Source organism: Cyrtonyx montezumae, unplaced genomic scaffold, assembly GCF_038088225.1.
Source record: "Cyrtonyx montezumae isolate F1298 unplaced genomic scaffold, pur_monq_1.0 scaffold_3, whole genome shotgun sequence".
NCBI classification, from domain to species: Eukaryota; Metazoa; Chordata; class Aves; order Galliformes; family Odontophoridae; genus Cyrtonyx; species Cyrtonyx montezumae.
The window spans coordinates 10,821,625-10,848,045 of record NW_027072034.1 but is presented as its reverse complement, the minus strand read 5'-3'; the positions used below and the strand labels follow the sequence as shown (position 1 = coordinate 10,848,045).

At 34.1% G+C, this 26,421-nt stretch overlaps 1 protein-coding gene across 2 annotated transcripts in view; it reads left to right on the top strand.

Annotated features, from left to right (window-relative positions):
* KLHL1 (kelch like family member 1) overlaps window positions 1-26,421 on the top strand; it is a 178,307-nt gene that overhangs the window by 51,434 nt on the left and 100,452 nt on the right. The window contains exons 2-3 of one of the 2 annotated variants that reach the window (XM_065744025.1): window positions 2,598-2,780; window positions 18,349-18,485. In XM_065744025.1, the coding sequence (XP_065600097.1) occupies window positions 2,598-2,780; window positions 18,349-18,485 (320 nt within the window). The remainder of the gene's footprint in view (window positions 1-2,597; window positions 2,781-18,348; window positions 18,486-26,421) is intronic. The other variant, XM_065744026.1, reaches the window with a different exon arrangement.

Genomic DNA, 26,421 nt, shown 5'->3' with positions numbered 1-26,421 from the left:
GAAGATTATGTAATTTGTGGAAATTTTACATTTATTTTAAACTTTAGAGGGGAGCTTCTAAGAGCTGTATTACATGGGCTATTTGAACATATAACTAGATGAATACATCAGATTTAAGGAAATATCCTTTTCTGAATCACCAGTTTATAACTTTCTTTTAAGCATGGTTAATAAAGGTTTTTCCAGTTCGATTTCTTACATTTTCTCAGTTTATGTCCAGTATAAACCACACGATCATCACATATATAGTAATCTTAAAAAAATACAGATTACAATATCAATTAATTAAAAACAGTTGATGATTTCTCAGAGTCCAGTTTAATTCTACAGAGGTGACATTAATGTGGGTAATAATCTCTAAAGGTAACATTCTAGTACATGTATATGACACAGATCAGAAGGTGAGATAGAAATCAGGGGGGTGAGTTGGGTCTGTGTAAGATCAGATACAGGCCACTTTGAATTATGCAGGCTTCTAACTACCTTAAAGGAATGCTGTGGAGCATAGCAATTTCCTGTGACAGAAGGATGGATCAGTCTTTCTTCATCTTCTTTGTGGTCCCACATATAGGAGAGTTCACAAAACACCTTTGGACAGAAAGTGATGCAGAAATAAATCACTGGTATATGTTAAAAAGAAATACTTTATTTGTAAGTTATATTATAGTCTATAAAAAGCCAATAAAAATGTTGTGAGATTTTTTTTTTAAATAACTGTGCATAATTTTAACAACTGTTTTTTTTTCCCAATTATTATTATGCACTTTTCAAATGTTTCGAACACCAGATGTATGGGTTGCATTATATTAAGGACTATTAATATTATTCCTTAGAATATGGTACCCAATTAATGCTAAGTTTATCTAATGAAACTGCTGTGTTATTAGTGTAAGTTATCAAAATCAGTTACTCTCTTGTGAATATTTTCCTCTCAATGGATTATGTATGTAATGAGATTGGTTTGAATTAAAATTGGTAATTTAATTTAATTTGATGGACTGAAGTATGTCAACGGTTTATGGGCCAATTCGGCCCAGTTCCATGACTAATGGGGCAGAGGGACCCACAGAGCCACGCTGTGGAAAAAGGAAAGGGGAAAAGGGGAAATGGGAAGAAGGGGAAGGGTAGGGAGATGAGCCTAAAAACAGAACAGCAGCAATGATCTGAGGAGGAAAGCTGTATTATTAAATAAGATATCGGGATGCAAGATAGCACAATATAATACAATGTAAATAGAAATGAAGCAAATCAATCAAATAAAATGAAGGCGTCCAAAAACCGAAGGCCTTACTCTGAAGCTGAAGGCAAGATGTCTAGGGAGCACACCTGTGGCCAAGATGAGCAGAAAAGGGAAAAGGGGGATGTGACGTGTGGACAGTTTTATCTTTCATTCTGAACAGAAAACAGAAACACAAAGTCCTCTGGAGTATGTAGTTCTCTTCTGAGAACCAGGTACCCAGAAATACCAATAATCCACAGAACTGGAGCATTAACTCTTGAACTCCCAGTGCACTACAGTATGTTATGATGTGGAATACCGATAACAAAAATCATAAAAACCATGACATTTTCCTTTCAGTGGAATAAGTAGATAATGAGATTGAATTAAAATTTGTAGTATAATTTAATTTGATGGACTGAAGTATGTCCTGTGATACTCTGATGGTCTTCTGTTGGTTACTTAACTTGTTTTATATATATCTAGTTGAAGAAAATAATGTAATCAGCATCATTTGAGAAGCCCTTGATTTTCAGCTTATTATATTTTTGTAAAAAAATGTCTGTATCGTGAATTGTTTTGTAGTGCATATTTCCTCAAAGGCTAGTGCTTGGTGACATATTTTCTTATTTCCAGTAAAGGTCCGAATCAGAAGTGCTGAACAAAATGAAATAAAATAAAGAAAATAGGACTATACCTTGGGGAAAAAATTGCATTCTTTTCTCATTTTTTCCATTTTATTTTTCAGTTTACAGATTGTAGACGTCATCTTTGTAGACTGAATTCATTTTGTATTAGTGAGCCTTTTGATTGAAAAGTATGCCTGTAATTTATCAATGTATAAATATTCCCAATTTATTATAAAGTAAGTCAATTGGAGTTTTAATTTTCTTTCCGAGTTGGTGTAAAGTGAATGTGAATTTGAAGAAGTGAAGTAGAGCAGGCACTCTTAGTGTCAATGGAAAGATAGAGTTGCCTTTTACATTACTCTTTTGTTTTGTGAAGTTTATTAAATTCTGTAGAATAATTTTGTTCTGAAGTGCTAAAAATAAGAAAGCAATCATATTTTGGTAATGAAGACATAGTTACACTGTTATCCTTAAAAACAATACATTGAACTTCTTTTTATTGTCTTTATGTTTTAATAACTTTATCAAAGAGAAAAGAAATACACTTTTCCTGTGTCCATGATAAAAAATAAAAATAAAAAACAACTCACATTTCATTAAAAGCCTTATAACTTGTCCCTTCTTGTACTTCTGGTGATGAGAATTTTGAAGGATGCAATAATTGCGCTTATCAGCTTCCAAAAGTTTGAGATGGTGTCTAGACAACTGGTCACACCTTGCCAACATGGTACTTCTTTTGTGGTTTACAGGCTCTCAGCAGCAAGCCATCCCTTATCACCTCACTGCGACATAGATTCAAGTAGCTCTGAGGAATTCTACCAAGCTGTTCACCATGCTGAACAAACCTTCAGAAAAATGGAGAGCTACCTGAAGCAACAGCAGCTCTGTGATGTTATCCTGATTGCTGGGAATCGCAAGATACCTGCTCACAGGTAGGATGTAAACATATTATATTATATTAAAAATACATCAAATATTTGGGATCTGCTTATTTCATAGAACAGGATGTTCTGTAGCTCCTTATTCCTGCTCCCCTCTTGCCTCCTGCCATAGAAGGTGCTATTTGAAAGTTCAGTCTCTGAAGGTATTATGCAGGATCTCTCATATGCTCACAGTAGGATAGTAATACTGAACACCAACTTCTCATTAATAGTTGCTTTGAATGAACTGAAAAATAGCTTAATTAACTTATACTAAGTATAATATTAATTTCAGTAAATATAAAAAATAAATATCATTATCATTTTCAAAATTCTGTAAGATGACCTAGTATTAAAGCACTCAGTATGTATGAATGTATGTATCTATGCTTGATTTTGCACTGTAATTAGAGCTTAAAATAGTTATTGTCTTCTGAGATTTTGGTCTTTGCTATAGCCTTTGACTTCATCCACACAAATGAAAATCCACTCCAAGAGTGTAGATTAAAATACATAGAATGTTTTCAAATTTCCAGTTAGAGAGCAAGTATTTTTGCATTTAAACTCTATGTAAGGCTGCAGTCTGATGGTGACCTCTTCCTTGCCTGTGCTCTGGTTTATCTCCTGAGACAGTAAACGTTCATTAAAGTATTTAAATAACTCTACTAATTAAAATAAATGAGAAAATAACACCAATAACAGATTGATCTAGGTAGCTTGCCGCACATGTGAAAAAGAGTCTTCATAGATTCAAATTAGTAGATGTAATAAATGAAACCTGTCTCCTTTCAGCATTCATCATTCTTAAGACTGTTTCTGTTCTCCTGTCTGCCCTGATATCTCAGATTTCTGGATGTCAGAAAAGTTACCAGTAATTTCTACCCACTGAGCTAGCAACTGGCTCTGCTCTTGTGTTCCAGGCTTTTAGCCACTATTAAACCATAAGGCATCTGATGCCTTAAGCATCCCTGACAGTTGTTATCTGATGCTGTTTTCATCTAGAACACTAAGGTCTTTCCTTTAGTAAAGTAAATTAAACAGAAAATTATATGAAATGTCAGTCTTTCTGTGAACTGGTATTTATAGTGTTCCAAGAAGAAAACACAAGGGATAAAGACCTAAGGCCTTCTAATGTGTCCAATTTTATGAGAGCAGCTCTGAAAGTAATGTCTCCTATTTTATGATGTTGGCTCATGACATCACAGGTGGATGGTGGTGACACGGCAGTGGAGGTTGATCCTTCCCACTAATATTCCATTATGTTTTGTTGGTGTGTGACAGATGGCAGCAGAGGGGCAGTCTGAAAAAATGGCGTCTGACATGGAAGTGCATATAAAGCAAAGGGTTGTCACTGAATTCCTCCATGCAGAAAAAATGTCACCCACTGACATGCACTGATGCTTGCTGAACACTGATGGAGACGAAACAGTGTATGTGAGCACAGTGAGGTGGTGGGTGATGCATTTCAGCATTTGCTGACTGCAACCATGGGTCACCTCCACAGGTACAGATATTTATGGGTACAGCATGCTGGCTCTTGTTCATCACTGGCAAAAATGTGAAACTAATGGTAGTGACTGTGTTGAAAACTAATGTTTGGTAGCTGAGAATTTGCTCTGTCCAGTAGTGTTGCTGTATTCTTTGTACCTATTGTAGTTTCTATGGCAATAAATAGGAGGCATTACATACATTCCTGAACATTTCTGAATGAACAAAATTTTGTAGAAGCAATGATAAATGGGTTGTTCCTCTCTGACAGGTTCTTGGTCTATTTTGCTTTTCACATTTTCCAGCACAGATGAGGTAAAAAATAAAACAAATGCAATGCCTAAGTCTAAACTCTCAGACTGCTAGGAAATGTACTTATTAGATACATAGAAATATTGTCAGTGTTTTGCCCTATTGAATATCGATCATTTAAAATACACCACTATTTTTTAAGCAGTATATTTTTTTGCCTTTCTAATTATTTTGTTAAAGTGCATAATTTGTGGAAAGGGAGACAGAGGAAACTGCAATAGATATTTTTAAAATTAATTTAGTTAATTATTTCCACTATTTTTAAGACAGCCATACATGTTTGTATTCCTGCCTGTCTGTAGTAAATTTAATTTCACATTTGTCATTTCAGTTCTACAGCATATCTAAATCCTTCTGCAGTTGGACAAATACTTCAATAAGGAAAGGACTGATCATGAAATAATAAGCAAAATCATATTTAGATTATTTAATAAACCTTCAAACAACTTTCCATTTGATCTTCTACTGCTATGTACTCTGCAGTCAAAAGACCAGATATCAAAAAATTGGTCAAAGAACCTTTGGATCATGTATAACTGAAAATATTGTTTTGTATAAATTGGAATTCTGTCCAACAAGAAAAAAATGAATACAAGGCTGTTCTGTTTTTTTTTTCTGTTTTTTTTTTTTTTAATTATTTTTTATAGTGTTTGTTTTGTGTTGATTTAGATAGCTGTGACTGGACAAGAACAGAAGACGGCTTGTGCTTTCTTTTACCTTGACTGTTAAAATCCTGAAATATAATTTAATTTGGAAGAGACCTTCTAAAGTCAGATTCAACAGCCTCTGTTCAAATCAGGCTCAATTCCAAAGTTAGATTAGCCTGCTGAGGTTCATTAAATATTGGCATTTAGGAAGGTTCCCGTCTTGGCAGCCTCTTCCCGTTTCTGATTATCCTCAGATAATCAGAACCCCTGTCTTTAGTGATCCAGCATGTATGTAAATCATGAAGATTTGCTCCACGATCTCTTTGATTAGAAAAACAAGACTGTAGTTACCCACATCTTGGGATAGATGGAAGTTACCTTTTTTCCAGTCTCTGAAAACATCCCACAGTCATCATGGTCTGTCAAAGATCAGAGAGAAAGACTTCTCTGTGACATTGTTGAGCTACCTTAAGCCACTGCTCTTTTATTCCCTCCCGTGGGCTCTTCCGATTTACTTAAACTGCTTCCTTAGTACCTTTTCCTCTGCTGTGAAGGATACTCTGTACCCCATAGATCCTGCCACTAGGCACAGGAACCTGGAAGTCCTGAAAGCATGAAGAAAACAGGAACAAAAAAAAAAAGAAAAAGAAAAAGAAAAAGAAAAAGAAAAAGAAAAAGAAAAAGAAAAAGAAAAAGAAAAAGAAAAAGAAAAAGAAAAAGAAAAAGAAAAAGAAAAAGAAAAAGAAAAAGAAAAAGAAAAAGAAAAAGAAAAACAAACAACTGAGCCTAAGAAAGCTTTAAGTAGTGCAGCATTTTCTAAGTCCTTTGTTGCTGCTTCTCTGTTGAGCAGTGGACAAAAAAATTTCCATAGTCTTTCTTTTACTGCCAAAGTAAATAAATTCTTTCTTTCTTCATATCCTTTGTTAACTCTTATCTGCACTTGATCTTTTTCTTGAATAATTCATTTTCTGCATCCTGTATTTCTCCCAGGATGTCCATCCCTACTGAAACCATCTGTGTACTTCTTCCTTTTGAGCTCAACCACGAATCAGTTCTGACAGTTGGGGTCGTAATTTCCCTTTTTACTACATTCTGTCAGGATTTGTTGACTTAAACTCTGTCATCTTACAGTCACTGCAGCTATGTTCAACATCAGATTTCACAGGTCTAGCATTATTTTTCCATAGATTATTCAGAAGCAGAACCAATAAAGTGCCTCCCCTAGTTGAATTTTTATTCAAAGTAGGATAGACACAGTTGACATTGTATTCCTATAATCCTAGGATGATCAGTATTTGTGTAGTTTATATATTCAGTAATATATATTAAGTGGAACGTTTCCTCTTCACAGTTTATAAAATCTTATCGTGAATAAAACAAATACTTATCAACAGAAATCCACCTAAAAGTATTTTATTTGGGGTAAATCAAAACATTTACAAACTGTAGTTTATGACAAAAGATCGTAATCAGCAGTTCATAATCTCAGTCAATTCCAGTTTCGTTCTATTTAGTCTTTTTTTCTGTCTTCTCCTATCAGTTTCAGAGGAAGACTATCAAGTAAGATCTGGCCATAGCTGGAATGCTGCCAAGTTACTTTTTCTCTCTGGTATTTATCTAATTTTCGTTCTTTTCTATATTTTCATTTCTCATAAGTAAAGGGAAAATGATGCACTGGGAAGTAGATTATAAAACATTACCATGGAGGTCTAGTTTTCCACTTGAAGGCACCATGCCAAACTCTTATTATAGCTGCTCTTCACTGTTCTGGTGACTCAAACAGCTTTAAAGTGTTAAAGTGCCTTGAGCTTTTTGCTGGCTCATGCATTGTAATGATGAGAAGGCAACCACAAGAGATTCTGAGAAAATGGGAAGAGCTCTGTAACAGAGGGGAATGTAACTGACATTTAAATAAAGGTTAAGAAAAGACATAAAACCTAGTTTTATTCTTGCATTACTATAACATATAGAGACAACAATCAAATGTAAAAATGCAATACGTTTTGAAGAAGAGAAATGCTGAAATAATATTTTCACTTTTTTTTCAGCTACACTGTTGCACTGTTAACAGTCCACTCTCATTTTAAAACTTTTTTAACGTGGAATTTGTAATTTCTCCATTAATTCTATAGATGCATAGTGTTTTGTTTTGTTTTGTTATGCTTTTTTAATATTTCTTATCTGGACTATAACTTCTTAAAGACAAGAAATTTATTATAACTTCAATATGTCTGGAATAAAAAGAACTCAGGCACTGCTGTTACAAAACAAACAAATAAACAACATTTTCTGCAGTTGGCACATTCTTCCTGTATAATGCTTGCTATCAGCCAAATGCAGCTGTGTCTAGATTTTTAACTCGGTTGGATCTGAATCACAAAAAAATTGGAAGTAAACGTTATTCAGAACAACAGTGATGTAATCGAAGCAATCAAATATAAAAGAAGGTCCTTAATCAAGCAGTAATACCATGGGTCAACACGAAAATAAAAATGGAGAATTGCCTAAAATAATTTAGATGTGCTGAGTGAAGACAGCTCACTTGGATTGCAGTGTTCTCTAGTACTGCAGTACCAATGCTATACATCTGAATCAGCTTTGAAAATATGCTGCCAATGAAGCAGCTAAAGTCAGTGCAAATGGTAAATAAAACTTTAAGATTTGTATTGGAGAGTTCTATAAAATTCCAGGCATGATTGCCCAGTGTTACAGGCAACTATAAACACATAGCAAGGTTTAAGCTATTAATTAGATCTTGTGTGGGAATGGTGCACAAATCATTCACAGGGACTCAAAGGAGGAAACAGAGGAAGTGCTGTAAGCCTGGAATGTACAGATCCCTATTCATTTAAAACAAAAACCTTTCACATAACAGAGAATGAATTACAACATAAACAGAAAATTCAATGAAAACAAAATTGCAAAAAAATGTTAAGAGACTTTCATCCTCAGTTTGTAATCTGACTTTAAGTGGAGCACCAAATTTTGAATGGAATAGACTAAGAAATGAAGTGAGCTTTGATACAAATTCATTTTTATACTTTTAGTTACGGAACAGTTTACCACTGGAAAACTGTATTTGCTGTTTTTACATACTATCTAATAAATGTAGGCATTTGAGTAGGCATCTTCCTGATTTTCAATATAAAGAGATGGAAGGATTTTTACTGTGGTAGAAAACATAGCACAAAAGGAGTGGGAGAAGTTTAACACATATGAAATAAATAAACATTTTAGTGTGGCTACTCAAAGCTTACTGCAGAAATTTGGATGGCAAATGAAAAACGTTTGTATTTTTCCAGTCAAAATTTTTATTCATCACAAACTCGACTGAAACTTTTTCTGGATAGTCAACTCTAAATTAGGACAGTATTTACTTGCTATCTTCCTGATAAGTTTAATAAACCTTTTTCAACAAACTTCAATTGAGGTGTTTTTTTTTTGTTTGTTTGGTTGGTTGGTTGGTTGGTTGGTTTTTTTTAACATTAGATATAGGAAAAGGGTTTTTTTTTTTTTTTTTTTTTTTTGCTCTAACAGAAAATATTAAAGGAGAAAGTAAAATCAGCTTTTAAACTAACTGCTCTGATTTCCAGGGCTGCCATATTTATGTTGCTCATTGAGAACGTTCCGTTGCTTGTCCTAATGTCTGAACCATGATCAAAGTAGTTTGTGTGATAATACAGATGTTGGCATTTGGCATCTAGAAGTGTCCTAATTCTAATGTACTATTCAGTTTGAAATAAAGTCCTCAGTTCATACAACTAATATTGTATACATGGCAAAGGTGTTAGAATTAGCGATGCAATTTTTAGTCAAAGTAACAGTGACCTGCCTGTAAAGTAAGTTCTTGTAGTGATTACAATTATGCTTAGAAATGAAAGAGCAACTAGAGTCCTGAAGTGCAGAAAAGTAAAATTAGAGGACATGCATGCTTTTTGCTCAGGAACATCACTACATGTGCTGCTTTAAGGTTAAGTTAAAAGATGTACTGAAAAAGAAACAGAGACATTTTCAAGTGCTAAATGGCATTGTTATTAACAAAAAGCAAAGTTATTAAACTAAACTATTAATGGTGTTACTTTATGGAGTGAAGTAGGTGCACTGACTGAAATTTACTTTAAAGGGTGAAAGTAATAGGGTTAAGAGGTCTTCGGAAAAGTGTAAAGAACAACATTCAGCTACCTGATCTCCTTCAAAATACCTTCAAGTACACTACCTAGCTTTCATCACATAGTCCAGGAAAGTTCAAGCTTTTCATAGCTCTGCATCAGCCACATACAGATGATTTGGACAGCCTGAAATATCTGAAATTAGCACGTGACACCAGTGTTTCCTTTCACAAACTGAACAGTTTAAAGACAAACAGAATGATATAGATTACAAGTAAAAATAAATAATTACATATATGTTTGTCTATAAATATATATAGGTGTTCGATTAATTGTGACAACCAGAGAACAAAGAACTCATGCAAGAGTAATGTAGGTCTGAAAGGCCTGACAGCCTACTGCCAAAAAAGTGACTGAAGATCACATACAAGGATATGACCAAACTGAGCTATATGGAGAAATGAGTTATGGAGACAAACTGGTAATTGTGCCATATTGTTTCATCTTTCTAAAATGGAGTTTGAGAACAAAAGAAAAGGAAGACAAATAGACCTAAAAAAATCTGAATATTTAATCAGTCATTTATTCTGTGATTTCACTGATCTCTCTCTGTACTTTCATTAGACCTAATCTTCATGTTTCTGACATTTCTTCTGATAGTTCAAAGGAGCTAAGATTGGACTTGTCTTTCTCCTGAAAGCCGTTTTACTATTTTTCTTTTGGAGTTAATAGGGAACAAATACAGTCATTAAGCCATCCAGTAGAGGATCGTAGTTGATTGTGTTGTCTTTCTTCTCCTGATAAGTATTTCTTCTTCTGGAGAAAAATACAGAGCTCTGCATTGTTATTTGCATCATAACTAATCTTATCTGCTCTTCCCTTCATCACTGTTACATTTTGTCTCACTTGTCCATTCCCAAATTTTGAGATGTTGCCTGCATTCATATTTCTGTCTTCTCTTACTCTGCTCAAACATCACAGAGTTCACAGTTCTGGCTGCAATAATTGATGTATTTAAAATTAACACAAGGACATCAACTCACATTTGCAAATTGTTTGGAAAATATATTTTGTTATCAAGTCTGGCAGCTGAGATTCGTGTATTACTTGAGCTCTCTGGAAAAAACAAAAAACAACTAAAGCTGCTATAGACAGTGTGTTTTGGTGGAAATGTCACAGTGAAAACACTGATGTCAGATTTGCATAAAAATCCTGAAAATATTGTGGCAGCAAAGACTGCAAAATTGTGTCTCATTTTGTACTGTAGAAGAGAAAAGGAGCTGCTTACTGTATTTACACTTAAATATCTGAGGGACAGAAATAATTAAAATAAGATGAAACAAAACTGAAGAGATAGTGTCAAAAGGCGTGATCCTGAGCACAAAGAAGGCATTTGTCCTGTAGATGATGTAGATAATTGGTATTGCACGAGTTACATACTTGTTATATTATTAAAATTAAATAGAATAGTGTTCGACAATAAAAGAGAGGAACATTCTTTTTTCAGAATTAAGCTGTTCTCTTCAGAATCCCAACTGCCTGTCTATGGGTTTGGGATGGGAAGATTTTTTTGGTTTCTTAATCTTTGGTGTTAATATTATTATTTTGTAGTTGTTCTAAACAAAGTTGTTTTTATAATAAGTTAGTTAATAAAAATTACCCAAATAAAAAGGAAAAAAAAAAAGAGTTATCACATAGTTGTAGTACTTTGATATATAAAAAATAAGATACGCAAATGGGACATGCTTTTTAACATTACAGTTATAACTGGAATTATGAGACAATTCTCATTAATGTAATTGTTATACACCCAGTGACTTCCTCTTTATCCAATACATTTACATTGCTATTTTGTTAATGAGCTAATCTGACACTTTTGAATTATGAGCAAGACTATTATGCTATGATAATGGTACTGTGTATACAATGAAACCCAAATTAACTCCTGGATTATTTCCTGTTAATTGCACAGGAACAGATTTCATTATGAAATGGAATACCGTAGTAGTTAGAATTTTACTATGTGCCTTTTAGCAGGTTTTTCTTTTTTTTTTTCTCCGTAAATATAAATATATATATATATAGGTTAATAGATTCATAGGTACATTAGGTTGGAAAGGACCTACAAGATCATCTAGTCCAACCATCCTCCTATCATTATGCCTACCCACTGAACTACTAAATCAAATCCCTTAGCACCTCATCTAAATGCTTCTTGAACAGCGCTAGGGATGGTGCCTCAACCACCTCCCTAGGCAGGCCATTCCAGTGCCTGACCACTCTATATTCAGTTTGTCAGATACAGTATCAAAGCATGTATGTATAATATATATGTATGTACATATGTAAATAAATATACACATACATATGCATTCATACATATGAATATTAAAAAGCTGAATTTTTAAGCCCAAACTAGTGAAAAATATGAAAATTCACTTCTGAATTTTTGAATGAACAGTGGAGTGATTCACACAAATCATGTTTCTGAAATGTCAGTTTTCAAATATGCATGATTTCATGTTACCATTAAGACATTTTCAGTAATCTGAGAATTTTGTCCTTACTAATTGAAATCTATTAACCACTTTGAGCCTACAGAGACATCAGTTCATCACTAAAGTCATCTCACAAAGTAAGAACTGACAGATCACTAGGTTTTCTTTCTAGCTGTTCAGTGTTCATTACTCTAATGGCTTGCAGTTGGGTGTTATGTATTACATATGCCAGACTTTCTTTCATTTATATAGCACATATTTTCTTTTCCTCTTGTCTCTGCGAAAGTAAAATATTCCAATCACAGAATCATAGACTACCTTAAGTTAGAAGAATTACAGGATCACAGAATTGTAGGGGTTGGAAGGGACCTCTAAAGATCATTGAGTCCAACATCCCTGCCAAAGCAGCTCCCTAGACCAGGTTGCATAGGTAGGCATCCAGGCGGGTCTGGAACATATCCAGAGAATAACATTCCACAACCTCACTGGGCATCCTGTTCCAGTGCTTAAGTCAAATCCTTGAGTCAAAGACAAAAACAAAACAGTTTTCAAAATTATCTTATGTCAATATAGTAATAGCAAGAAAGTGGCCTCCCTTTTGACATGGTAAATACAACTTGAAAATAAATATTGATTTTAAGGTAAAAATGATCATATTTGTATTCTAGTAGTAAAACAATAGAGGTCAAAACTCACTTTAAATTGCACAGTTTTTTGCTTAATAGAATAGTAGCAAAGACTACAGTGAGGTTCCTATAAAATTCTGGAATTGTAAGTGTGGTATGTTTTAATGTAATGTATGAAACACTGAATGGACAGATGAAGTAACATGATAAAAGAATCTGTTTAATTGTTCGAAGGGACCTACAAGGATCACTGAATCCTACTTGTTGCTCCACGCAGGCCAGCCTAAATTCAAGCCATACATCTGAGAATGTTCTCAAAAGGCTTCTGGAACTTCTGCAATCTTGGGGCTGTGGTCACTTCCCCAAGGAGCCTGTATCGTTGCCCGACTACCCTCTGGTAAAAAATCTCTCCCCAGCACCCACCCTAACCCTCCCCTGACACAGCTCTGTGTATTTCCCTTGGGCCCTGTCACTGACACCAGGGAGCATAGATCAGCGCTGCCCCTCCACTTCCCTCCTGAGGATCTGCAGCCACCATGAGGTCTCCCCTCAGCTTCATCTGCTCTGGGCTGAACAAACCATGGGACCTCAGCTGCCCTTCACAAGTCTTGCCCTCTTGCCCCACAGGGTACATTTGGCCCTTTCTGCTTCCAGGGCACACTGCTGACTCAGATTCAATTTGTTGTCAACCAGAACCACTAGATCCCTTTCCATAGGGCTGCTCCAGACTTCTCTCCCCAGTCTGTACACACAGCTAGAGTTGTCCCTTCCCAGGTACAGAATGTGTCACTTGATCTGGTTACACTTCATTTGGCTGGTAATGGCCCAGCTCTTAATTTGTGCTTTGAAGCAACAAGAAACAGTAGTGTAGAAAATGGAAATATCTGACTTACTTGGAGTGGAAGTCTGAGACTAGATGAAAACTCGGATTGAAGAAAATAAAATGACTGTGAATTCAATGGATAGAATGGTCAGAATAGGCTGCTGAATGTGTGTCCCTTCTTAGACAAGAGAAAATAATAGCTGATTCTTTCCTTGATTCAAATGTTCATTTACTGAGTAGTGTATATTAAAAAATCCATCTGTTAAAACACTACCAGCGTGCACACTTCAATGTCCGTTGGTAAAATATATCTCAGGGGCTTCCAAGCTGGATGTGGTGCTATCCTGAATGTATGTATTTTTATTCCATAGAGATTTATTTTATTCCACAGAGGTTGATTGAAATGGAGCTCAAAATAAAAAAAAAAAAAAAAAGTATAGACCTCAGAGACTGCAGTGAGGAGCGTGTCCATGGTTTTACCTTGTTACTGTGTTCTAACCTGAAAGTTCTTGATGATGTCCCTGATGATCGAGTTAGTCAGTGCAATGAAAAGTGGCTGCACTAATCCACAAGAGAGGAGAGGAGAGAGGCTTTGAACATTATCTGTTGGTACGAACTAAAAGGAAAAGCTTCCAAGGTATAAGCAGCCAATGCAATCTTTTTGCTCTTTTCCTAAAGACAAATACAAAATATGATTAGATAAACTTACTAGAATTCTATAGATTAAAAATTTGAGATACCTCATGGCCTCCTTTACATGCTTTCAAATTCAGAAGTCTGAGTCAAATACAGTACTATAGAAATAAGCCCAAATTATCATCTCAGTGTTCATCTGCAAAGGAAGAAAAATAGATGGCAGAGAATTCTAGATTTGAAATCCTGACAACATGACAGGTATAGGTAAAAGGCTAATACACTGGCAAATTATTCAACAGAAAAGTGGATGTTACACAATGTTGTTGATCATAAGTAAAGCAGGGTTAATTAATTAAGACCATAATATAATAGGAATGTTGTAAAACAAATTACCATTGATAAAGCATAAAATGGAGCAAAATTCCTCAAGGTAAAAATAGTTTTTACAACAAGCACTCTTTAGATAGTCTTAGATAGATTTGATATTGTGCTGAAGCTGAGTTGATAATGACATTATTGTCTGTTTTATTAAATTACTTGAGTTGAAAGGGACCTTAAGTATCATATAGTTCCCACTCCCTCTGCCATGGGCAGGGTTGCCTACCACTAAAGGGTAGCTGTTATGATGTGCCTACAAAGGAACAAGTGAAAAAATGAGAGAAGATATAATGTATCTGGTATATTCTAAATTATGGACAACATGGAAATGGGTGATGCCAAGCAGCATTTAACATAGGAGATGACAATTTAAGGTAATCAAAAATCTTATTGACCTATATATTTTTTCCTGTTCTTAGTTACTGTGCAGGAAGTAATATGTGTACTAGTTTAAATTACTGCTAGCTGTATTTTTTCCTCACACTCTAATAGCTGTATCTGTCTCTGGTTAACTAGCAAGGCAGAGTACCACAGTCATCAGGAAAGGTAATCACCAACTGATGTGTTAAAAAAAAACAAGTAACTATTTTTTCTGTAGCTTTCTTCTTTGTTGTTGTGCTTTGCTCTGAAAACACGACAGTTGTGTCTGTACTGACAAAAATGTTCTGTTCTGGAGGTGTCAGTCAGAGTCTTCCATTTTTATTCCTGCTAATTTTTTTTAGGTACCTACCTTAGATTATGTTCCGTGAGCTTTAAAATTCATGAAATCATATATATATATATATCCAGCAAATGTTTGCTTCAAGAATTACAGAACACCACTATCAGCAAAGATAACTCATGCCAGCTGGTATCTTCTACATAGCAACAAATTATATTTAAAATCAGTGAATCATCAGCTTCTATATGAACTAGTGTTATATATGTGGGAGAAAGCTGTGCCTATGAATTTTCAAAGCACTGTCTGAGCTACTACTCAGCTGACAGTAAAATATCATTAGAGCTTACTTAAAGAATACAAGTGACCTGGATTGTTTTTTCTTTCAATTAATAAATATGCCAACCAATTTAAGGGAATTCTGTAGCAGAGGCTGATCTCAAAACAGTGGTGAAAACTTAAATTAAATATCCTTTTATAAAAGCAAAATAAAATAAGAAATGTTAGGAAAAATGCTACAATAGGAATCAGTTTTATATTGTATCATAAAACAAATCAGAAAAAATGAGGATGAATTTAGTTGTAGTAAAGGTCAAGAAATTCCATAGTACAGAGAAAATTCTTTCTTTCTGAGTCTGCAAATTTGTTTTGTACCCATGAGTTACCTGCTGTGATTCTCTAGGATGAAAGAGTGTATTAAGTATTCTGACTGACAGACCATCAGCTGAAAAAAGACGACGTCCTCAGACATCTGATGAATAGGTCAAAATGCCTTTAAGCCAAGATTTAGTAGTCTTATAGAACCTTCTGAGGTACAAAAAACAGCAGATCATTACAAATTAATTATAAATGCTTTGATTTTTTACTTTTCAATTTCCCTCTCACCACTGGATATTCTTGGAGCACAAGTAAGATTTACAAAAAGTGTCAACTTTCAGAATTAAGTGTAATTAGTGAGTTTCTTTCAGTTCAGTTTGGCCTGTGAAGGAATTTCCAAGGAAAAGCATTACGTCTAGAAATCAATTCACTCTTTGATTTTATTCCATTGATGAAATAGCTATTTTATTATTTATACAGACGAGTAAGTAATGTACAGAATAATAATAAAAACCTGTTCAAAAAACGTATCTTGCTTGTTACCTCACAGGACATTTCTGTTCATCTAAACTGTTTTCCTTAATAAATGAGGTTCTGCAGACTAGAAATCTGTGTTATATATTTTTAGGATTTTTCTGCTTGTTCTGAATCTTGTCTGGTCATGTGCTCATCTGGACTGAGTGCTCTTTTGAAGTGGCAATCCATTAAAATAACTTCAAATGTGCTTACCCAGTTATCAGAGGTAGATGGTGGTGGCACAGCAGTAGAGGTTCAAACTTCCCACTAACATCTTCTTGCCGTGTGACAAATGGCAGCAGAGGAGCAATCTGACAAAATGACATCTGACATGGAAGTGCATGTGAAGCAAAGGTGTGTCACTGAATTCCTCCATGTGGAAAAAAATTGCACCCACTGACATTGGTTGTCTCTTGCTGAACATTTATGGAAGCCAAACTGTGGATCTGAACGCAGTGAGGCAGTGGCTGGTACATTTTAGCAATAGCAATAGCAGCATGAAAAATGAGCCACATTCCAGATGGCCATGCACAGCTGTCACACCATGAAATGGAGAGTGTCTTGTTCAGTGCATCCACAAGAATTGGACGAATCGTGGTGACTGTTAAAAATAGTTTTTACTGGGAGAGTTTGCTCAATCAAATAATGTTATTGTGCTCTTTCTATCTGTTATAGTTTCCATGAAAATATGATGTAAATAGGAGTTATTACTTTCAGAGTGACCTATGTAAATATGAGCTTTTTATGCATCAGAATGTTCTAAAGTTCATGTTTGCTGGAGTTAAGTATACCATCAGGAGGAATTCAGCTATCACAATTAGTCATTTCCCATCATTTGAGTCAAAGTAAAGATCAAATATATGATCTCAGGCTGCTCTACTTGCAGGTAAAATATAGTAGCTTAAAGCAATGAAGCTCATTAAAACTGTCATATTTTACTTTTCTAGTGGGATGAGCTAAGAGAGCAAAAAGAATCAATTATTACCCTGGCTGATGAGTGATAACATGTTATTTTTCTCTTTTTGTTTTTGTTTTTCGTTTTCACTTTTTTTTTTCCTTGTACAAAACAATTAACTATATGGTACATATATCACTACTGACAAGTTTTTGGTTATGATTCTTGTACTAACAATGAATGTTTTATATACTATAATTTCATATTAAGGTAGAAAGCTTGAAGTACACTACATATAGCTGTACTGTTTTTCTAATAATCTGTGAATATTCACTCCTAACTATGTGATAGTATTACTATATTACTGTTTGAGCTTGTTCAGCTTGGAGAATTGAAGGCTGTGGGGAGACATCACTTCAGCCTTTCATTACTTGAAGGGAGCATATAAGCAGAAGCAGGATCATGTTTTTAGAGTCGAATAGAGGACAAGAGGGAATGTTTTGGGGGAATCTTTTAAACTGAAAGAGAAAAGAAATTAGATGCTAGAAAAAAGAATCTTTACTCATATGTGATGAGATGCTGACAGGCTGCCCAGTGAAGCAGTGGAAGTCCTACTCCTGGAAGTATTCAAACTAGGATGAATAGGGCCCTAGGCAGATGGATCTTGTGGGTTGCAGCTTCACCCATGGCAGGAGAGTTGGAGCTCAATAATCTTTAAAGTCCTTCCAATCTAAGCCATTCAGTGATTCTATACACAACTGTATGAACTTAGGACATTAAAATGGCAAATGCTTGCCATGATTTTGACTTATGTAAATCAGATCTTCAAACAAGCTATGCGCATTTTACAGGTATTGTAAAATCATTTTCATTTGAAAGTGTTCATTAACAACTAAGTAAAATCCTTGCATTAGTTGTTTGTTGAATAGCTGCTATTAACAGGCTATCTTTCTGAAGATTGAAGGATCTTCTGAAGTTACACGTTGTTACTAAAGTTTATCAAAACCAAGCCCGATGTAGGGTACTTCTGTAGTAAGAAATTTGTTTCTCTTTTCATTTTTCTTTGATACAGCAGGTTATCTTGCTAACAATTAGGACATTTGCATGATAAGAGACAAAGACTAAAAGGGAATGTCTATGTCTTTTTTATATGCATATCCTAATGTGCCTCTTGGTTTGTATCACAGGAAGCAGAATCAAATTAGAATTAAATATCATGCTGTATTTTACTGCCTATATGCATGTGTAATGTATTGTTCCTGACAATTTATAATCATTTATAATCATTATAATCATTTATTATCATAATCAAGTAAGATTGTTAAGAGTTTGAAAATCTGAAATTTTTAAGACATATATCAGTGTAAATTACACTAGTTTCTAATTTTTTTTTTCAGGCTTGTTCTCAGTTCTGTCTCTGACTACTTTGCTGCTATGTTTACAAGTGATGTTTGTGAAGCCAAGCAAGAAGAGATCAAAATGGAAGGCATAGACCCTAATGCATTATGGGATCTTGTTCAGTTTGCATATACAGGTATTGCAGTACATACGTTATGCTTCCTACAGTTAAAGGTCCTGATAGTTTTATGTTGATGGCTTTATGTGCTGCATGCAAGTGGATTATATTTTCTAAATTTTGTTTTTTTTTTAATGAATGTCAATGAATCAAAACACCGATTGTAGGGCAAGATTCTAACATTCTCTTATCTTTGATTTATTAAGTATGTTGGCATATAAGCACAGGAGAACAGTTTAGAAAATGATATGTATTTCTTGATATTCATAAAACAGAGTTCCTCATTATGTGTATCATTCAGATTTCGTGAAGTCATTGAAGGAATAGCTATATTTTTGAAGATTAGTACTATATTGCTATTTTGATTTAATTCTAGTTTACATACTCACATAGATATTTTGAAAATGTCCTGTTAAGATCTGGGTGTTGTCATTCTTTTTTTGTATCATAAGCTGATACTTGGTTGTATAATTTCTCTGAATAGCTCATAACTCAGAGTTAATAACTCAAAACTTCCTTCTGAATAGATGTTATGCTTTAATGCATAATAAATTCTTTTTTATATCCTTCTTAAAGGAGCTTTTATGCACAATATATCTGAAGTGAATTAATACTGAAGAATAGTAAAGTTACAAATTAAAGTAATTAAAAGATAGGGAGTACCAGTAATATTTGTGGACTGAAGTTTTTTCCTGTTGCATAAAAATCATGCTATTATAAAGCACAAGCTACTTTCTGTTTCCTCAAAGACATATTGTTTAAATTAATAATAGTTTTCATAATTTTGCTATTAAGCATTTGATTTTAACTTCAATTTTAAATGGATATAAATAGTACATAACCTATAGTTTTAACCCTGTCTAAATAATAATTTAATCATAAGCTGCTCTTTGCTTTGAAATATTTGATCAAGATATGTGCTTTTTATTTTATTACATATTAAGAGCTTTTTACTCTCTTAATAGGAAAGAGGAACAATAAACAAGCATATTTAGTTAAAAAAAATTTTTAGGGGGGAATCATGTTTCAGAAGCTCAGATAATATGAATGTCAGGCGATCTTCAAAGGACAGTGTCTACTCCATTTAATTTTAGATTTGCTGTTCAGGACAGTATGTCATCCAGAGGATCTCAAGCTAGGGACCCATGAAATGAACAAAGTGTAAGTACTTGTCATTAAGCATGGGAAAGATGCAATCACATTACTGGGTATGAATGTAAAATGAATAGTACAGGAATACTGGGGCAAAATCAAGAATACATTTGGACAGGATAGCAAAAGACATTACAGGTAACAATACATCATTCTGTAAGTGCATTGGAGGTAGGGGAAGATGAATGACTATTGCTCCACTGGGAGCGAAACTCTGGAAATACTGAAGTACAGCCTCAGCTTTCACTAAAGAGATCACAAATAAACACGCAGTGTAGTTCATAGTGACGGCAAATGATAAAATCTAGGTATAGATTCATATATCTGTATATAGTCCACCACCTCCCTAGGCAGGCCATTCCAGTGCCTGACCACTCCCTGAGAGAAAGTTTTTCTTTATGTACAGTCTAAACTGCCTCTTGTACAACTTGTAGCCATTTGCTCAGGTCCTTTTCATTGCCTGAGAGTAGAAGTCAAACCCCTCCTTATCACAGCTCCCTTCAGGAAATGGTAGAGTTCAATGAGGTCTCCTCTGAGCCTCCTCTTCTCCAGACTGAACAATCCCAGCTCCCTCAGCCACTCTTCATAAGACTTGTGCTCCAGACCCCTCACCAGTTTCATTGCCCTTTTCTGGGCACGTTCCAGGGCCTCAATGTCTTTCTTGTAGAGAGGGGCCCAACTCATATACTTCCTGCATAAGGTTAAAATTTTCAGTTGCTTTACCTTGACTTTTCTCTGCAAAATGCTGTATTCTGTTTCTCATATAAGCTGTAAAACATGGAGTTTTCATGTTGTGGTCACGTGGTTAAGGACCAGCTTTCACAAATGGATGCAAAAAGATCTTCACAGTAAATGTAATGTTTTCTAATTTCCCTTATGTGAATTTGCATCCATAATATTATTTCATTTAAGCTGTCACATAATCTCCAAACTACCTTAAAAATAGCAGCATTATTTACCATTGTAATGTGACCTTGAAGAACTTAAGTTGATCACAAAGATCTCTAATTTCTAACACTTGCACTGGTAATACGCCGTTACCTATTTAGCTCTAATCCATTCTGGAGACAAAATAAGACTCTGGAGGTGTCTTCTCAAGTATACACTTTAAAAATAAATTTCACAAATAATTAATGACCAAAAGGAGTGATAATATTTATCTTACATACTAAAAAAGAATGTTTTTTGGATGCCTTAGAACCTTCAGGTTTTGATTACCATGTCTTCCATTCCTGTTCCATCAGATTCTTTGTTATGACATATTCTTTATTTTCCTAACTTATTTTCAGCTTTTTACTTTTTGCACTTATCTTTGAGATTCTTGTTATGACTTTTTATTTCTCTGTTTCATTTGTTTTCATCAGGCATTTTAACCAACTCCTAAAATTCCTTGCTGCAGTTACATGAGTAAAGGAAACAGTGCTAGGAAATGTTTGCAGATGTGGGAACATGATTGTTTTTATTTGATTCTGATACAATTTTGTCCATACTCAACCAGCACTCTTTCTAACAAGCCTTGAGCATATCCTAGGTACATAGAATCATCATCAGTGTGGACAACTTTGTGTGGAGGATGAAAACATTTAAAAGCCCAACCAACAGTTCAGTGGTGATAACTCACAGCCGGTCAGGGGGTGCTTAGAAAAATGGATTCAATTTACAGAAGTAAATTTAGTCTTTGATCTTTGGTCAGTCATTCTACTTTCCAGTGTTCTTTGCTTGTCCCCTCAAACCTTACTCATACTTTTCCCCTTACTTTTCCATTATCTCTCATGATTTATCTAGATTCATAAATTCTGAACATCTTTTCTTGCCCTCTGGTTCTTTTATTATCCCTCGTCTAGTTCATGCCCCCTTTTTCTTAAAGCCAGTTAATTTTATCCTCTGCTACATGGATGTCAGCAAGAACACTGAAAAATAAAGACAGTAGCCACTGGACTGATCCCCGTGGTGTTACAGCTAACAAATATCAGTTTTCAGTTTTCAGTTTTGCTTTTTTTTTTTTTTTTCTGGATCATACGTAGTCTAGACAGAATATCTAGAGAATTCAGCTGTCAAATTCTAATTACTGACTGCACAGTGTGTGGAAAAAAATGTAACAACATATTTTTGATGAGTTTAGTTAGCTCTTTCTTCTTTATCCAAGGAAAAGCAAACCATTTTGACAGGTAGGGAATTTCACTGTTTTTCCGTGTATTTCCCTTTTTCTGTAAATACATCCTTCTCTATAAAAATAAATAAATAAGCAAAAAACGTAGATAACTATATAGATAGTTGAAATAAATGTTCACAGATCTTTTAGAGCAATTACAGTATGAACAGAATATCTTATTTAGATTAATCGGAGATCTGGTCTCTTGTATCTCAGACACAGAAGACGTTTAATGTGAAATGTACTGAATCATAGATCATAGATTATTCAGTCCAGTCATCAACCTGACCTACCAAGTCACATCTCTAATCCATGTGTATTAAATTCCTGCAGGAATGAGAACTCCACTTGATTTTAAAGGGAACAGACATCTGATTTAAAAACTTCAGACAAACAAATAAGGAGAAAAGACCAGTAATATTGTCTGCTTTTACTAACTTCTAAATTCTCATATTTTTCTTGTTTCTTGAAATTTGGTATTTTTTTTTGTCTTCCTGAATACATGCGGAAGGGAGTATTTGAACTCCTAGAGGGTCTGAACAAGAGTGTTCATCAACAGTTCACTAAGTTTTGACTTTTCAACAAGTCTCACACCTATATATCAGGTTTTTGTTGGGTCCATGCAGAATTTGTTAGTTGCATTAATTATAATTTGCCCAAGGATATAGTTATTATTGTCCTGAAGAAATGCATCCTGAAACATTTGATTTCATGAATAGTTGCTGCTGCTTGAGAGACGTTTTTCCCTGACAATGACACTTCACTAAAATATATCTGAAAAAATATATATGAACATAAGCTTGCTTGTAAAAGCATAGAAACAGAGGGTATTACTACATTGCAAATATTTTTAAATGTGATTTTTAAAAGTGAACCACTTTATATTAGCTATCAGGTTTTATTTTTAGCAAGTCTCTCCAAACAGAGGGTTTTTTGCTCAATTACAGAATGCATTTTCAAATCCAAGCCCAAATGAGTATTAATAAAATGTCAGAGAACATTAACAGACTGTACATATTTTAAAATCAAAGCTATTTTCCTGTACTTACTCTAAACTTACATTGGAATTTAATTACAGTTATGTTAGATCAGTTTAGAAATTCTTTTCACCATTATACGAAAGATAAAATTTTGCTAAGACAATACTAGCTTCTGTCAGCATTTCTATCACTGTTGGCAGCTTGTTTGCTAAATATTTTGAACAAACTATATTGTATTGTTTCATTTTTAAGGAAAATCGTTCAATCTTCATTTATCTTATAAAAAAGAGCAATAAAATACCATACTATTTTTTTTCTTATTTGTTTTCATGTTTAATCCTTTCAAAATAGTTTTCCATTCTAGTAGGCCCCAAACAATTCATTTTTACACCTATTTAGATAAATTTATAAGGTATGCATTCATAAAATTATACATATATATAAGATATACGTATATAAATATATATATTTTAATATATTTGCATTTTAAGAAAAAAGACCATGACAGGAAAAAAACAGAAAAGACCTACACCTTCTCTGCTAGCCTTCAAAGTAAAGGCTACATTAATTTTCAGAAAGTTTATTTTTCTTTTTTTATGATGAAGTTGTGTTCCTTTAACTATTATTATTACATACAATTTCTTTTATATATATACAGAGAAAGAAGGAACATGTTGTCTCTTCGCCAGTTGTGTGAAGTCAAGATTATATCTAATTTGCAAAAGAAAGGGAATATTTTAAACTAACCATATTCAGGAAGAGCTTGCCATCTGTGAGAAACTGGCATATTAAATAAATCTATGTTTTAAATTCAGTCATGTTTTTGAGACCATACATATGAGTAAAGTTGAACAAATGCTTAAGATACAGTGTTCATTTAATTCTGTTTGCTTTGCTTATATTTGTGTTGATTGTCTTTTAAAATGGCACTTTCAGACATTTTTTCTATCCTCTTTAAACGGATACTATTCTGTGGAACAAAGTGCCTATAATAACATGAAATACTTTATACAACATAATGTTTCTCTCTCTCTGCCACTGAATATGTAAAAGACAGAGTCCTGACAGGTTGAGGAACTGGACTGTGTTCACTCATGTATAAGCAAATGGACTTCTAAACAATTTGCAAGGTAAAATTACATGACAGCCAGCAGAGTATTAAGTCCTGTACAGACTTGATAAGAGCTGCTCCTCAGTAAAGGCAAATGTCCATGTAAAAGTAGTAGCAGGAAAACAAGAAAATTAGACTGCCAAAAGTATATGGTAAAATATATTAAAGTTCACTGAAGAAGCGACCTTATAATTATAAAAAGAGGTATGTTAGACACATCTATATAAGACAGTATGATTAAAGCTGAAAACCTGACATATCTTAAAATACCTGTTATAAAGGTTGTTAGATAGGCTTTGAGTTTCTTTTTACAGTGTTTTTGTTTGTTTGTTTTACATATAAGAATTATAACTGAAGAATTTTGATTTTGTAAGAAGTAAGATAGTTCAATAGCTGCATATTGTTTTATCTGAAATAAGTGAAAAGCTTTCTAATTGTATCAAATAAATAGTGATGTCAGAATTAACACTGAAATGTGTGCCTTTGTAGAGTTATGAGTCCCTTCCATTTTATCATAAATTGTATTTTGAAAATCAAGGTTTAGAGTTTGCATGGATTCACCAAGGTTTAGCACAAACATTTTCTCACTGTTATTTATTAATTTGTGTTTTATTATTTGAGAAGACTATGCACGAAAACATTAATACAATGCACAGGTTTATTTTATCTGCACATTGCTGGGTTTGGTTGGTTCATTCAAAGATCAAAGCATGTTTGGTGTGTTATGTAACAGAACTATAACTTAGGAGGGAAAAAACTTTCCTCATTTGGATATCTGTTAAAGTATTTGTATCAGCCAGCTCAGAAACTCTGATGCCAATATTTATGTTGTCTTTATAAGAAACGTGTTTCAAGCAGCAAGATGATTGACTGAAGAAAGTCTAGGATATATAACCTGGTGCCCCAGGTGCATGAATATATATTCTTTGATCTTTTTAGAGCTCAGAAGAAGCAGCAATACAAAAGAATATTTCTTTACCTCACTTGCTTAGATAATGATTCTTTCCTGAACTTAGAAATTGATTGTTTTGGGGTTTTTTTTTCATTTTTTATTTTTTAATTTTCAGTTACGCTTAAATATTTTAAATAAAACTGTAACTGGATTTTGAGCTTCTGGTGTTTTGTTGCCATTGGTGATTCTTAAGAGCCTTCATTTATAATATTGAGCTATGAAGTTGCTGATTGGTATTTATTCCAGCAGTGGTCAGTATTTATTCCCAACAGCGGTCAGAAAAATAGGCTTGTGCTTTCATATTATTAATGATGCTGAAAAAGCAAAAATCATTTAAATAACAGGAAAAAAAAACAAAAGCAACTTGTCTTATTTGTAAGTATCTAAACACCAGAAGAGTATGGATCTTACATGTAACGAAATCAAGCTGTACTTGACCCTAGCTTTTAGTTAGATTTTGTTTTGGAGGTTCTTGTCATATCTGACAGTGTTAAATCTAATCATGCACACAGGAGAGACAAACCAACTCCGAGCCCAGGAAGGTGGAGGCTTTTGTTTTTTTTTTCTATCAGTGAAATTGTTTCTTAAATGAATAAAGGCTGAAGGTGATAATTAGCATAGTTTTGGCACATACCATTTTATAGTCTTCTCAGATATTCCTTCACATGATCCAGAGGTTATCACAGCCACAGAATTGTTATTCAACAATGCAATTTGTATGTTACCCTCATAGTTTGGAGGACAACAAATTCAGTGTGAAATACAGTCCGTTTCAGTGCAGTTCTCCTGAGTATTAGAAGGAAGTTCCAGACAAGATTAACTTAATAAGAATTATTTAAGACTTTATGTATGTTATTAAAATCATCTACTCAAATAAATAATTTCTGGTTCTTAGGTGATGTTAGCTTGCTTACAGTGTTACAGGCTAATCCACTCTAGGAGATACTCATTGTAATGAGGTCTGGATTTATCCCTGGTTCTGTGTATATCCTGAAGATCATTGCCTCTGGTCATATGTCACACTGGATGGTGTAAACCTCTAATAAACATTTGTACATAAAATCACCTGTGAAGTTACCTTTGGGGAACTAAAACTTGTCATTAACTTGTTTTTAGGAGTCACTGTCAGAAAAGAGAATTGCAGATATCCAGAGTAGCCTTGTTTATCAGAATTTCTCCAATTCAGAAAGTGGAGTTCTGATAGTAACTTGCAAAGTCATGACTGATATTATCTGTCTATGAATCTTCTGTGTTCACTACATTCAAGATGGATGTGCCTTTGTTTCAGCTACATTTCTTCTCAGCTCTGGAGCAATTGACAAGTTTCACATTTCCGTATAGTGTTCCTCATTACGTTCTTACATATGTATCACTAAAGCCTAAGTGGAACATCAAGGAGTATTTCTGTTGGCATTATTAGCTACACTTTTTATGTGTACAATGTCAGAATCAGTATAGTTGTAGGACTAAACTGTCATCCTCCTTCATCTGTGGATGCCAGCCTGCTTGTAACCCAGTTCCTTCCCACACTTAATGTCATTCTGATCCTAAAAGAAGTTATGAGCTTTCAAGTCTGTGGGTGAAATCATCGGAGAATTTATGAGAGA